Genomic DNA, 15829 nt, shown 5'->3' on the forward strand with positions numbered 1-15829 from the left:
TGCCTATTGAAGGTTACAACACTGCATAAGAGCCTGCGCTGGAAGAAACCACCATGGCTGCCATTGTGAAAACAGTTAAGCCATCAGTCACTAGAATGCATTTCAGAACTAAGGATTCAGCTGCTTTCAAATGGATGAAGACGCTGAGAAAGTGAAGGAAAATGGCTAGGAGTGAGGATACAACTGCCATCGCATTTGTCATAACTAAGGTTTTAAAGGCGGAGTTGTGACTCAATATTGCAGTGCCCTCATCGACAGTACCCTTATCATCAGCCTTGTATCCACCAGGTACGGCATTGGCAGCAGTGAAAGCGATGGTTGCTACAAGCGCTGCCACCAACAAATGGGTTTCTCTCAGTTTATCTACTACTTCCTTCAAGGTCGAGGGATTATTATCATTCCCCATATTCTCACGGAAGGATTTGTGATGTCGGATCCCTTCCTCTCCTGCATTATTCCCTATTTCTTTCAATATTTCGCGTTTCTGTTTCGGCAATATCAAATTATATGGAATAAAATATTTATATAAGTGACACTCTTTAAACACCACAGTAAAAACGAAGCCAATTAAAAGGTTTTAATTTTTTTTGAAAGTATTTGCCATTTTGTCTGTATATATTCAGTAGACCCAGTCACCTTATTTTCGTAATTGGCATACGAATCGGCCATTGATTTTTCGAACCTCAAGTTCAAGGGAAGTTAACACATTAGACGAAGCAGCAGAGGGTCCAGAATGCAAAAACATGGAAAAGACATCCAACGGCGTGTTCCCATTGACATCCTTTCCATATAAAAAATTCTGAATTGTGTTTCTGTGTACATCGCTGCCCTGTAAAAGCGTACGAAATTCTCTCTTTCAAAGCCAGCGCGGCATAGTGAAGGAAATTCCAGTCTCTTTCGTCCACGATTTCGCAGCTTGCGGGACAATGGGAGTTTATGTATTGCATGATGTTTGCGTTGCCTACCCAAGCTGCCATGTGAAGCGCCGTCATCTTTCTCTCTTCATCCCTTACGTAAGCTGCCGATGCATCCATTTCCAACAACTGTTCTACAGCTGAATAGTTACCGAAATTCGCGGTGTAGTGAATCGGAGTCCGCCCTTTCTTGTCTGTTGCTGTTGTTAATTACTTTTTTGCTTTTACTAATCTTTCAATTGTTCCTATACCAAATTTGATATTGATACTTCAGTGTGTCTAATGCAAATGCTTTAAAAGAAACTAGATATTTTAGCTTATTTTTATTATCTCCGCCGCCTATGGCTGCGTGCAAAGTGGTAGTACCTTCAGGGCCTTCATAATCTACAGATTTTCAATGATCAAATATCTCAGCCACCGCACCATAACTTGTCATGGCAGCTATGTAGAGTGGAGTCTCACCGCTTTTATTAGCAGACAATGAAAACTCTGGATCCAATTCCAATTCCTTCACCAGCAGTCGCACCACATCAATGTCATCTGGAGGACATTCAACAGCCATATGGAAAGCAGTATTGTCCGCCTTATCCTTCATTCTCAGCATCGTCCTCCACCAGCTACCACTTGCTTCCGAATTCTCCAGGTCTTCATATGTAGTGGCATTACTTTGGCGCGTTCAATAAGGAATTTGACTATTTTGTAATGACCATGTCGAGCTGCAATATGCAATGGGATTTCTCCTTTTATCATTGGGTTGAAGCAGCAGTGACGGGCACTTGTCCACCAGTTGTTCCACGAAATGAAGGGAGAACTCTCCTTTGGGTTCCCAGTCCCGGTAACACAGGAACCTTATATAAGTTTTAAGTACTAGTTTGCATCCTACGGTTTATGGTAGGGGTGAGAAAAACTCGATTCGACTCGAAAAATTCGAATTTCGAGTTAAACGAATCGAGTTATTCGAGTTAATCGAGTTATTCGAATCAACCCGAATTTTTTTTTCGAATTTCGAGTTCGAATCGAGTTGAGTTTTCGAATTCGAATAACTTGAATAATTCGAATAATTCGAATATCAAACTATAATATTTTACATTTTTACCCCAAACTTCCAAACCTTTTTACTTTTCCCTCAAAACTTTTACTCCTTCCTACTTTCCCCCAAAACTTTTATTCCCCTCCCCTCCCAACCCCCCAATCTACCCAAAATCCATTTCCCACCAAAATTTTACTCTCCCATTTATTTTTTCTCAAAATTTTACTCCTAAAAACCCTCAAAACATTTTATTTTCCCCCAAAATTTTTACTTCCTCCCACTTTTCCCCTAAAACTTTTATTCCCTTCCCATCCCACCTCCCATCTATCCCAAACCCTCCCCCTTCCAATTTTTTTTTTTAATATTTTCCCTCTAAACTATTTACTTTCCCTCAAACTTTTATTCTCCAAAACTTTTTATTTTCCCCCTAAACTTTTACTTCTCACCCTTTACTCTCAAATAAAAAATCAAAATTATCCAAAAAAAATCACTAAACATAAATAGTAATAATTTTATTTATATCTACTATTTATATTATTAAATTAAATTTCACATTTTATATTATTTATATTATTAAATTGTTTAGTCATATTGAATATTTATATTAAAATTGAATTATTAATTATGCCATAAAATATTCGTGTTAAAATTTTATATTGGTATCAATTTCACATTTTATTTTTAAAATAACTTTTATTAAAAATCATATTTTTACATTTAATATATTTTTTAATTCTAAAATACATAGTGACAAGAATCTGAAGATAATTGAAACAACTAAGCAAGTAAAGAAGCTAATCAGTATATAAAAAATTAATAAATAAATTATGAAGTGATGAAAGTTAATAAAAATTTTGATTAAGGTGGACAAATTTTATTACGATGGGTGACAATGGTTACAATGACCCAAAATTATTTTTTAAAATTTAACTCGAACAAATATATTCGATTCGAATTCCATCTCACTCGACTCGATTCGAGAAAACTTCAAATAAAGTTAGGATGATAAAATGATATTTGAAAACTCGATTAACTCGAAAATTTTTATTCGATTCGATTCGATTCGATCGAATGCTCACCCCTAGTTTATGGAGTAGATATGGAGAGCTGTGTTGCGCCTTCCGTCGAGCAGACAATGAAGATCGCCATGGTACTTGTTAAAAAGTACCATGTCACCATCTTCAACGGCTTTTAATGAATCACATTCCATAAAGGTGATAGCCTCTACTGGTGGCTGAGGCTGTTGAGAGGGAATAATTATGCATGAATCTTGCGCCATCATTATACAATTAAAACTCTAACTATCCTGTAAGCGAAGACAGGCACACCAATATTTTTCTTGGGTAAACCATGGAATCCTCTTGCTTTTTTATACCTCCTCCTTCACTGTTATTTTTCCGATCACCTTTCTATAAATTGCACTGTACAACTATTTGCCTGTAATATTTTATCATTTTGTGGTTGGCTGAATAAGCCTTCGAGATGCTCCAATTAAACTAATAGGTTTAAGAGAAAAGCTAATGCATTAAGTGGAAACTTTGACAGAATTCTTTTATTATTATTTATCTCCTATCAGCTTTTAACTGTATTGGGATATAAACCCAATCCATAAGTAGAATTTGATAAATCTGCTAGGAATTATATGAATCTCTGTAATTATTTTATATCTTCATTTAATAGTGGTCGTCTCGTTCCAATTAAGTGTGCTTATGACTTTAATCTTTATTCCCTCAATTAACTTTATCATTACTCAATATATACATACCTTTGCCTAGTCTCTTTATCATTTCTTAATACATACCTTTGCTTAGTCACTTTATCATCACCTAATACATCCATACCTGTTAAAAGTGGCCAACCATGCTGCTATAATGATTTTGTTGAGTGCATACAGCTTGTATGCATGCTGCAGCATATGTGCATGCTGCAATAACTTATGTTCTGTTTTAGTTGCAATGTAATTTAGTTTGGTTGAAAATGAACAAGCTTGATGACAGCTTGATGTATTTAGGTAACTGACTGACTTGTTTGGCTGGCTTGTTTTAGTGTACAAGCAATGCATTACAACTTACTAGGCTGAGTAGTTGTATTTGATAGAGAAGATTGTCTATAAAAGTCATGTATTGCTTCATTAATGGTAATGAAAATAAGTTTTTCATTCCTTGCTGCACGTTTGTGAACAAGTAAATTATCAAGCTTCTTATTGCTTTGTTCTTTGTCTTGTTCTTTGATTTTGTTGCTGCAAAACCCCAACAATACCTTTGCCTTGTGACTAGTTCACGTTTAACACAATTTATTCTAATCTTATCTCTCTTAGGCAAAGATTATTCACATAATCTAGATTATATTTAATGAAATTATTATAAAATTAATTAGAATACATAATATATGCATTGTTTGGGAAATTAATTAGGCTGATCAGCTGCAAAATGATGATTTTGAATCACCAAATAGATAACTTTATTGCTTCCGTTTCATTTATTTTATTTATATAATGTTTAAACTATCTATAATTTTCAAACTTTAAAGTAGATATTAATTACATATTAATTACATTTCGAACTTATATCCTCTAAATTATTGCAACACTAATAATATCAATCCAGTTAAAACTCAAATAACTCCTATTTTAATCATTAATGTTTTCTTTATACCTAATCCATTCCTTAATATTATAATACCTTTACTTTTTAATGGAAAATTTCACAAATTGCATATGTTTGTGTTAATTTTTCCTCAAATGACAGTACAAGGTTCTGTTAGGTGTACTTCATGAACAACAAGTCTGAGGTAGCTGAAATCTTCTTCAAGTTTAAAGCCATTGAAATTTCTTTTGCTTCTTGTTCTCCAGTTGTGTTCTTTCAAAGGTTTTTTTTATTTGCATTTTAGGTTTCCTGCTCAATTTGTTCAGCGATTTTTGTCGCAAGGCTTTGCTATTTTTATTTGTTTGTTCTATATTGCTTTTTTATTCGTTTCTTTAGCATCTTTAGTGATTTTACTGTGAAAACCATGGCCAAAGGTAAGGGTAGATCTAGAAGCGTTCCAACTAGAGATGATGGTGGATTCGGTGTTGCTCCACCAAAGGGGGCAGTGAAAGAGTGGGGGGTTATTGTTAGGCCAACAGAGAGAACGAACGATGAGCCAGTAACAAGCCTCAACTATCCATGCCAAACCATGGAATTGGAGATGCAAAGGTTACTGAAGTGTCACGAATTGACTGAAAACACTACAAGTGTGAGTTTGGAATCCTAGAGGGGACCCATAATTTGAGTGAAGTGTTTGAACCCAAATACAGTGGTGAGAAACTGAGTTTCTACCTCCCAATATATTTATTTGAAGCTAGGTTCACACTTCCTTTGTCTGACTTCATTTGGGACCTTCTGAACGACTATGGTGTGGCATTCGAGCAATTGGCAGACATCTCTTGATGGTTGATAGTTGGATACTTTATTTTATGCCGAAAAAAGAATATCCTTTCATCTTTGCATGTTTTTCAATTCATGTATTATTTGAAGGGGATGGATAGTGAAAAACTTTCAAGTATTTTCGAGATTTGCCTACAAGAAAACCATCCGAAGACAAAGAACTTCTTCTTTGGTGAAGTTGTTGGGCTAAATGTTGACTATAGCAAATACATTCTCGTTGAGTTGAAGTTTGATAGAAAATTTGACTTCCCCATTGAGTGGAAGTTAACTACCACCTTCAAGTGTAATTTCTAGCCATGACTAGCTGATACTCCAAGGGCCACTCATCATTACAATATCATGAACTGAAAGGCAATACTGGTAGCTCCCTTGACATCACTTTACGGAGTGTGTTCAAGTTTTGTCTTGTAGACAATGGGGCTTGTGGGTATACCACGAAGGATTTCATAGAAGGCTTCCAAAATGATGGGACCTAGTCGGCAGCTGCGTATAGCTTTCCCTTTAACTCAAGGTTTGGACCGACGAAGTGTCTTCAATGGTTAAAGAGGGAGCCTCTGGACTATGTTGTTCATTTAAGTTGTTGCAAAATAAACATCCACACGAATTGTAAGCTGCGAACTGTGAACTGTGAGCTCACCAGAACTACGACCTTACCAAATATGCAAGCTCTACAAAACTGTGAGCTCACCAAAAAGAAAAAGTGTTAGCTTATGAAGATCGCGAGCTCACCAAACTTGAGCTCCCTGCAAGTTGCCAACTTGCGCTGAAATTGTGATAAATTTTGATTAGAAATTTTGGCAGGTGATTAGACAGAAACCAACCAATGAAAAAGAAAGTTATATGAATCTAGTCATTGAATTAAGCCAAGTTGTAATATTTTTTTTATTATTAGTTTATTTAAGCTTAATCATTTATGTTAACTTTGTATCACTTTTTAATAAAACAAGTTCATCTCAAACTTTTTCTTCTCCATTTTTGATCACTTTTGCTTCTATTTCAACCTTTCCCTCATCAAATTTCCAACTATTGGTGTCAAGAGCCATTTTATCTTTGAGGGCCTATTTTCATAAAAATGTCTTCAGCAAACTTTACACCATCACCACCCCCCTTATTTTTACAAGAAAAAAATACCACATCCGGGTAGTAAAAATTCAAAACTTATCTTCAAGCCTTTGATCTTTGGAGGTTGTAAATGCTAAAATAGAACCACCAGTGTTGAGGCCAAATCCCACACTCACTCAAATGAAACAACACAGTAAGGAATGTGCCAAAAAACACTAGGCAATGTCTTGCCTACAAAACGATGTTTCAGTTGTGATCTTTACAAGAATCATGGCATATGAAACTCCCAAACGAGCTTGGGATAAGCTCAATAAGGAGTTCTAGGGATCACAGAAGACAAGGCAACAGCAGATGATCAATCTCAGATGAGATTTTAAAAACCTTAAGATGAAGGAAGCTGAGACTGTAAAGTAATATTCAGATTGAATCATGGCAGTGGTGAACCAGATAAAACTGTTAGGTGACCATTTTGCAGATAGTTGAATAGCTGAAAAGGTGATTACCACACTTCTTGAGAGATACAAATCAAAGATATCCTCATTGGAAGATTCAAGGTATTTATCAACCATCTTACTCTCGAAGCTAATCAATGCTCTATATGCTCTAAAACAAATAAGGGCAAGCAGAGAAGAAGGACATGTTGAAGGATCTTTTCAAGCTAGAAACAGAGATGTTGCAAGCTCTTTAAGTTAGAAACAAAAAAAGGAGCTGGTCAGATAAAAAGGAAAAGTCAAAAAAAAATGTGGAAAGAAAAAATATCCACCGTTCTTACATTGCAAAAAGTTAGGCCATCCTGAGAAGTTTTGTTGGTTCAAGCCTAATGCTCAATGTAAAAATTGCAAGCAGTTTGGCCATCTAGAGAAAGTATGCAAAAACAAAGGGCATACTCAACAACAAATTGCTAAAGCTTAGACAACGGAAGCAGAAGAACTCATGTTCACAGTTTCTTGCGAAGTCCAGCTCGCAACACTATGCGGACTCACCAACAGAGTAAGAAAGAATTGGCTCATAGATAGTGGTTGTACGAGTCACATGACAGCAGATGCGAACATCCTCAAGAATGTTGACAAAAGGTTCCATTCCAAGGTGAAAGTTGGAAATGGCCAGTATATTGAATCAGTTGCAAAGGGAGATGTTTTGATCAAAACTTCATCAAGTACTAAACTTGTCACAGATGTTCTTTTAGCTTTTGGCATAGACCAAAATATGCTAAGTGTAGGACAATTGCTCAAGAAAAAACTATTCTGTTGTGTTCAAGGACAACAAATGTTTAATTCTTGAGACAAGTGGATTCGAGCTCATATCAACAAAGATGGCAAACAGAAGTTTTGCTGTAAACTAGAACTTAGTAACTTCAGCATTATATACCAGTTTGCTGGATGAAACAAAATTGTGGCATAGAAGAATAAGACTTGTTAACTACAAAACCTTAAGTCAAATGTCCAAGAATAAATTGGTTGAAAACTTATCAAAAATGGCAGAACATGAAGATGTATGTGAGCTATGCCAGCTTGAAAAATAGGCGAGGTATCTATTTTCTGCAAACACAGCATGGCGAGCCACTGAAAAATTGTACTTAGTACATATTGACATTTGCGGACCCATAAAAACAAGTTCACTAAATAGAAGTAGACACTTTGTGTTAATTTTTCCTGAAATGACAGTACAATGTTCTATTAGGTGTACTTCATAAAGAACAAGTCTGAGGTAGCTAAAATCTTCTTCAAGTTTAAAGCCATGGTTGAAAACCAAAGTGAATGCAAGCTCAAAATGGTAAGATTAGGCAATAGGGCAGAATACACCTTAGAAAAGTTTGAAAAATTGTACGAAAAAGCTAGTGTGCATCATCAACTAAGCAATGTGTACACTCTACAACAGAATGGTGTAAGTGAAAGAAAAAATAGAATTGTGGTGAACATGGCTCTTTATTTAATGTTTGAAAGTAGATTGCCAAATGATTTTTAGGCAGAGGCAGTAAACATTGCTGTTTATATGCTAAACGGACTACCTACTAAAGTGGTTGAAGGGAATACATCATTCGAAGCCCAGTATGGTTTTAAACCTTCTGTTTCACATTTAAAAGTATTTGGTTGCACCTATTTTGTTCATGTTCCAGAAGAGAAAATAAGCAAGATGGACAATAGATCGCTGCCAGGGATATTTTTTAGACATTCCAGTGTTAAGAAAGGATACAAAATCTATAATCCTTTCACCAAGAAAGTGAACATAAGCAGAGATGTGAAGTTTGATGAAATAAAAATCTGGATTTGGACTGCAACAGAGGAGGAGATGTGTGAACAAGGGAGTCTAAGACCTAATTTTCCCACTGGGAACCAAACTAAAAATGATGAAGTTGATGAACAACCTATATGAGGAACCAGGTCCATCACTGAAATCTATCAACAGTGTAATCTGGCAAAGCTAGAACTAGTCACTTTTGAAGAAGCTGGTCAAGAAGCAGAATGACGAACAACTATGAAAGATGAGATTACCATGATTAACAAAAATGAAACATAGAAGCTTGTGGATAGATTGGTTCACAAGAAAGTGATTAGAGTTGAGTGGGTGTTCAGAATCAATATGAATCCTGATGGATCAGTCAGCAGATATAAAGCAAGGTTGGTTGTGAAGGGGTTTAGCCAACAATATGGAGTGGACTTCACTAAAACCTTTTCCTCTGTTGTGAGGTTAGACACCATAAGGCTACTATTGACTCTTGCTGCTAGAAAAGGTTGGAGAATACATCAAATGGATGTGAAGTTAGCCTTCTTAAATGGTTTTTTGAAGGAAGAGATTTATGTTGAACAACCAAAAATGTTCATAATACCCGGTTGCGAGGCCAAGGTGTACAAACTGCATAAAGCTTTGTATGGTTTGAAGCAAGCACCAAGAGCTTGGTATGAAAGAATTGACAATCACCTTACAGAGATGGGTTTTGAAAAAAGCATCAGCGAACCCACCTTATATGTAAAGAAAAATGGTAATGAAATACTTATTATTTCATTATATGTTGATGATTTACTTGTGATTGGCAACAACAACAAACTGGTGATTGTATTTAAGAACTAGATGCAAGAGAAGTTTGAAATGTCAACTTAGGTGAAATGACATACTTCCTCGATCTGGAGGTGAACCAAGCTCACAATACAATCTTCATAAACAAAAAAGGGTTCATAATAAAAATCTTGCTAAGATATAGTATGGAGAATTGCAAACCTATGAGCACTCCAATCGCTCAAGATGAGAAGCTCACCAGCAGTGAAGATGTTGAAAAGCTTGATGAATCAAGTTACAGAAGCTTAGTGGGATGTCTGCTTTACTTGAAAACATCCAAACCTGACATCATGTTTGTTGTAAGTCTATTGTCAAGGGTCATGTATTGTTGTAACGTGAACCACTACAAAGTAGCAAAAAGAGTTTTACGATACATGAGAGAAACTCTCGATCATGGAGTGAAGTTTATGAGGATTGAAAGGGTCAAGCTACTTGGGTATTCAGACAGTGATTGGGATGGATCTTCTGAAGACATGAAGAGTACTTCAGGTTATTTCTTCACTCTAGGATCAAGTGCGTTCTATTGGAGCTCGAAGAAGCAAAAAACAATAGCATAGTCAACTACTGAAGCTGGGTATGTTACAGCTACATCAGCTATAAATCAAGCTATTTGGTTGAGAAAACTACTGAATGATTTAATTTTGAAGCAAGAAAAAGAAACAGAGATCAAGTGTTATAACAATCTGCTACTGCAATTGCAAAAATATGGTGTTCCATGGTAGAACAAAACACTTTAAAATCAAGTATCACTTTGTGAGAGAAGTGAAGTAAGCCAAGGAAATCACATTAGTTCATTGCAGTTCACAAGATCAGTTGGCTGACATTTTAACAATACCTCTTGGGAAAATGAGGTTTGAAAAGCTACGTTATGATATTGGAGTTCGAAGCATAGAGGTCAATAAGGAGTGTTGCGAAATGACCATCCATGCGACCTGCGAGCTCACCAAACTTGAGCGCTCACCTACGAGCTCTTCACTCTGCAAGTTGCCAACTTGCCAACTTGCCAAGTTGCATTGAAACTGTGATAAATTTTGATTAGACATTTTGGCAGGTGATTCGAAAGAAACCAGTCAATGAAAAAGAAAGTTATATGAATCTAGTCACTGAATTAAGCCAAGTTGTAATATTTTATTATTTTCATCTTATTTAAGCTTAATCCTTCATGTAAACTTTGTATCACCTTTTAATAAAACAAGTTCATCTCAAACTTTTTCTTCTCCATTTTTGATCATTTTTGCTTCTGTTTCAACCTTTCCCTCATCAAATTTTCAACATCGCCAAACAACCAAACCAAAAATGACACGTTCTAGTAGGTACGCTTGCTAAAATACCTCAACTTCCTAGGGACCGTCATTTTCATTCCTCTTCTTCTGAGACAGACTCTTCCAATTCGAAAGAAGATACCCTTCGTATAAGTTCAGGTACTTATACTTATTGCCCGTCTTTTGCGTTTGGTGTGATCGATGGATGCTAATTTTTGTATTGTTCAATTTGATGCAGGTAATACATCTCGGAACAGTAATAAAAGACCTGGAGAAAAACTTTTGGTTTGTGATAATAGAAGGCAAAAAACTGAGCTTTTTTTAATAAAACTAACCCAAAAAAATTAATTAATTACTTAAATGACCTATTATTTTGATAAAATGTGAAAATAACCTAAAATCTACAGTAAAAGTTGGTGGAGCCAAAGTGTTTGGTGCCACTAACATGCCATGTTAGCAATTGGGATAAAAAAATCAAATTTTTAGTGGAGCCATGTAGAATGGCGCCACCAGTATAAATATTCAGGAAATACTACGATTTTTGAAAAAAAAGGGGGCTTTAAGCAATTTACCTTTTTCTGGTGGAGCCAAATAATTTGGCGCTGCCAGATTCCAACGCCCTACTCTGCTGCCTATGGTACTTTTTCTAATTTTTTAATTTGTTTTTCAATTTTTCCTTTTTTTTTTGTCATTGTTTGTCCTTTTTCTTTCTTTTTATTTGTTTTTCTTTATTTCCTTTTTTAGTTTTTTATTTGTTTTTCTTTATTTTTTTATTATTTGTTTATTATTTGTTTTATAATATTTTAAATCTTTTATAATATTATTTTTTAAAATTTTAAATATAATTTTTTAATATTATAAAACATTTAAAATATATTATTTTTAAAGATATGACCTTTCAAATTTATTATTTTTTTATAATATTTTAAACGATTTAAAATTTAAAATATTATTTTTTAAAATTATTTTTAAAAATATTCAAACATTTTTTTAATTATATTTGAAATTTTTAAAAAATATTTTAATTGGTAGAGCCTTTTAGAATGGGTCCACCACTTTATTACAAGCGTAATTTTTTTAAAAATGTGTTTTTTAATATAAAAATTTAAAATTTGATATTTTATTTTGGTGGAGTCATTCTTTACGACTCCACCACTTGGTTCTCTAACATATATAGAATGGTGAAATTGTTGTGTTTAGGAAGATAGTTCAAAAATTCTGTTGAAGATGAATAACAAGGTGTTTTTGGTGTATATTCTTTTTTATGATGAAATTGTAGGAGGTGATATTGGTTGTGTATTTCAAGGTCGGCAAAGAGTAGGGTTGCGATTAAAAAAAAAGTGAAGCTGGCAGATATGAAAAGGAAGATCAGTGTGAAAATAACTATCCGTTGTGGAAGGGAGATGCCTAGATTATTTTACAAGTTTCCAATCTCTACAAATCCATTGAAATTTTGAGATATGAAACTGTTAGATGATGATGACTTGGGCACTATGATGGAAATATAGTGGTTGACTGGGAGTTAGAACCCCCAACCCGTTGAGTTATTTGCTGAGTTAGCGGACTTAGAGCCGGTTGAGTTAGTCAGAGGGACAGACCAGTTAGAATTTGGAAGGACATCGCAGATACCCGAAAATCCAAATTATGGTGGGAGTTCGTATAACAACCCTACCCCCGGTCCCCGTCTACAAATACATCCGGAGGTGATAATAAGCACAAAGGCAGACGTCAGAGAAAGGACAAATAATGGTGAAGATTTTGATTAGGACGTTGAAGATTTTAGTGACCCCAATGTTGATGAGGTTTCAGACGATATCAATGATAAAGACCCGAAGGAGGTTGAAGATGTTCGCAGCTCTTCATTCAGTAACCCGAGTCGTGGTATTATTTTACGAAATGAACCTAAGGGCAACATGTTGAATGTAAATCCAGATGTAGCGATGCATTCGAGTTCCCTAAGTACGCCAATATAGTACCTGTTCATAGATTGACGTCAAATTTGCAATTGGAGGAGTTGTTGCGGACTGTATGTTTTCCATCAAATTGTACAACATGAAGTTGTTAATTAATTACAAGGTTTTCAAGTCTACACTGACATTATATGTTGGGGAATGTTGGAGAGTCGGCGATGAGTGTGGTTGGGGAGTTTGGGCTGCATTTATACAGATGACTCAACAGTGGAAAATACGAAAATTAGTAGGGCGTCATACATGCACTATCGTACGTATGTCTCAAGATCACCAGAAATTGGATGCCAAAAGTATTTGCAACTGCATTATGCCACTAGTGAAAGATAGCACAATCATTCTAGTGTTGACATTGATTGCAGACATGCAAGCCCGATTCCAGTACAGAGTGTTGTACAGGAAAGTGTGGTGGGCAAAACAAATGGCCATGCAACAATTGTATGACGACTGGGATGAGTCATACAATGAACTTCAAGGTTGGATTTCAGCGATGGTGGAGTACGTCCTAGGAACTGTCGTGGACTTGCAAATGTTGCCTTATAGAGGCCCGAATGGACAATGGGAACCGGGGAGAAGTGTTTTCCGTTGATTGTTTTGGACTTTTGATCCATGTGTTACAGCCTTCTCCCACTGCAAAATGCTAATGCAGATTGGTGGAACGCAGCTTTATGGAAAATACACACAGATACCTCTGATTGCGGTTGCACAAGACAGTAACAAATATGTACTACCGATCACTTTTGCCATTGTGGAGTCGGAGAATTCCGAATCGTGGGCATATTTCATTCGAAACTTGCAGAGGCATGTTGTTAGACAAGACAATAGTTGCATTATCTCTGACAGACTGAAAGGCCTTGTTGCAGCGATTCGGTAATCATAGGTTCCGTGGAGGTCCGTCTACTGTATTTGTCATATCGCTGTCAACTTCCACAATGAGTACAAGAACAAAGACTGGCGCAAATGAATCGTGAACATGGGTAAAAATATTGTATTTAAATTTGTATTTGTAAATATTTCGAGTCCATTTCCTAATTGGGATAGTAACGAGTTTTATCAGAATACATACATAGGATATGAGTTGGAAGCACATTGATTTAAACATAAGTTGGCGAGGTTAGAGACTGATATGGCAGGGTCCAAACATTCTCTTAAACAGTGGTTGGGTAGCATGGAGCCTTGGCAATTGGCTCAATATTTTGACGAGGGGTACCGATGCAGTCATATGACAACCAACCTCGTTGAGGTCGTTAACTCTATCTTGAGGCGTACACTTCACTTGCCAATTTCAGTGGTTTTTTCAACCACATTTTACAGGCTAGAAACCTTAATGCCAAAAATAGGGTTGAAACGAGTAAAAAAGTTAGAGGCAGGACACGTGCATGTCGAAAATATTAGGGATGCCATGAAAAAGAATGCTTAAAGGGCTAAGTCGATGAATGCAAAACTATATTCCTGAAACTTGGAAACTTTTCGAGTGGCAGAGTGCATCGATCATCGATTGGGGATCCCACTATAGTCCTACGGTGTTGATCTTTAAAACAGGTAGTGCTAGTGCGGGATGTTCCAAACACTACAGTATCTGTGTACGCATGTGGTTGCAACGTGTGCTACCTATAGTTTGAATGTAACAACCCATTTTTAGTAAAATCGAAACAGTAGTTTTGGGACCACAAATTTGACATTGAAATATTTATTTTATTATTATTTTATTGCTTACAGCATGATAGTAGTACTGTATAAAAATTTCGTTAAGAAATTTTACCGTTTGCGTGCTTAATTTGATAAAAAGGATTAAATTGTGTAAAGTGTAAAAGTTGAGTTCTAGTAGCTAAAGGTATTAAATAGCTATAGAACCTTAAAGTATGAGTCCTTATATGGTACTTAGACCATTTATGTTGATAGTGGAATATGATGGCTTGGCATTATTGAAATTTGTAATGTTTTTAAAGGTTATAAAAGTAAATTAGTAAATAAATGACAAATTAAGTAAATTTAAGTAAATTTATCATCTTTTTCTATCATCTTCAACCGAAATTTCAAAGGCAAGAAAGCCATTGAAGAAGCTAGGGTTCGGCCAACATAATTCCTATTGCATGTGAGTGGTTTTTAATGATTTCTATATTTTTGAGATTGTTGTAGCTTAATCTAGCTAGCCCGAGGACTAATTTGTGAAACTGTTAAACTATTAATGTTTTTCCATTAATGAATGTGTATGATTTTTGATGATTTATGGAAGAAAATGAGTAGTTGTTGATAGATAAACAACTTTTGTTAAGTGATTTTTGACGAAATTGTCAAATAGGGAATAAAAGGAAAAATAGAAAATTTTACATGGTGAAATTGTGAAATAAATGAAATATAAGGCTTGCGAGGGACCTATATGAAATTTGAATATAGTGGGTTGAGGATGAATTGCATGAATTTCTATTTTTATGAGCTAAGAACTAAATTGAAAAGAAATCATAAGTATAAGGGCAAAATTGTAATTTTTCTAAAATGTAAATTTGGGTTAAATTGAATAAAATACATTTTGAATTGAGCTAAATTTATCCGTCTAGATCAAGACAAACCTTGTACGGCTTTAGATCAGGGCAAAGATAAAGTTTCGGATTAGTCGCCTCTGTATCTACGTTTAATCGTTGAGCTAAGTTCGTGTAATTAAATTGTGTTTATATCTTTTAGTTGAGTTATAATTGTATTTTGAATTGCTATACGTACATATTGGTTGCATATCCAACGACGTACGACTATCACCGAGCCCCGTTTGAACCTTAGGAATTCGTGAGATGCAAATGACATGTCATTAAGGTTTACATGATTCGGGTGCTGGTCCTAAATGTCCTACTGATGGCTGAAGTCTAGCATGTGTTGTAGATACTCCACAGCTCGTGTGAGCAGCATCATGTAGCTACGTTCTGACCTACAGCTCGTGTGAGCAAGCCCATTTTCACAACTCGTGTTAGCATTCTAATTCACAGCTCGTGTGAGCATACATGTACAGGATTTGATGAATTACAGTTATATATGTTAGCACACTATGTCTGAGCTATCTCGGGTATTCGACGATATTCTATATGGTTCAACAGGCATTATTCAGATATGAAGTGGTAAGAGT

General features: G+C 35.5%; 2 protein-coding genes across 2 annotated transcripts; one reads left to right on the top strand and one right to left on the bottom strand.

Annotated features, from left to right (window-relative positions):
• Nucleotides 1-13: 13 nt before the first annotated feature.
• Nucleotides 14-1736, bottom strand: LOC107916144 (ankyrin repeat-containing protein ITN1). The gene is made up of 4 exons (XM_041101947.1): nt 1338-1736; nt 966-1114; nt 683-829; nt 14-568 (listed from the first exon to the last, which is right to left on the bottom strand). The coding sequence occupies exons 1-4, from the start codon at nt 1516-1518 to the stop codon at nt 14-16; spliced, it is 1032 nt and encodes a 343-aa protein (XP_040957881.1). The 5' UTR covers nt 1519-1736.
• Nucleotides 1737-9631: 7895 nt separating this feature from the next.
• Nucleotides 9632-10042, top strand: LOC107915409 (secreted RxLR effector protein 161-like). The gene has a single exon (XM_016844572.1). It carries the CDS (start codon nt 9632-9634, stop codon nt 10040-10042), a length of 411 nt encoding a protein of 136 aa, XP_016700061.1.
• The last annotated feature ends 5787 nt before the right edge of the window (nt 10043-15829 follow it).

Source organism: Gossypium hirsutum, chromosome D10 (genome assembly GCF_007990345.1).
Source record: "Gossypium hirsutum isolate 1008001.06 chromosome D10, Gossypium_hirsutum_v2.1, whole genome shotgun sequence".
Classification (NCBI taxonomy): domain Eukaryota; kingdom Viridiplantae; phylum Streptophyta; class Magnoliopsida; order Malvales; family Malvaceae; genus Gossypium; species Gossypium hirsutum.

Bases quoted from the DNA above. Each gene is read 5' to 3' on its own strand.
- LOC107915409 (XM_016844572.1), top strand. From the start codon at position 9,632: ATGGAGAATTGCAAACCTATGAGCACTCCAATCGCTCAAGATGAGAAG.
- LOC107916144 (XM_041101947.1), bottom strand. From the start codon at position 1,518: ATGCTGAGAATGAAGGATAAGGCGGACAATACTGCTTTCCATATGGCT. The intron at 830-965 runs GTAGGCAACGCA...ACGCTTTTACAG, and splicing joins CGCTTCACATGGCAGCTTGG to GGCAGCGATGTACACAGAAA. The intron at 569-682 runs GTTCGAAAAATC...TAAAACCTTTTA, and splicing joins TAACTTCCCTTGAACTTGAG to ATTGGCTTCGTTTTTACTGT.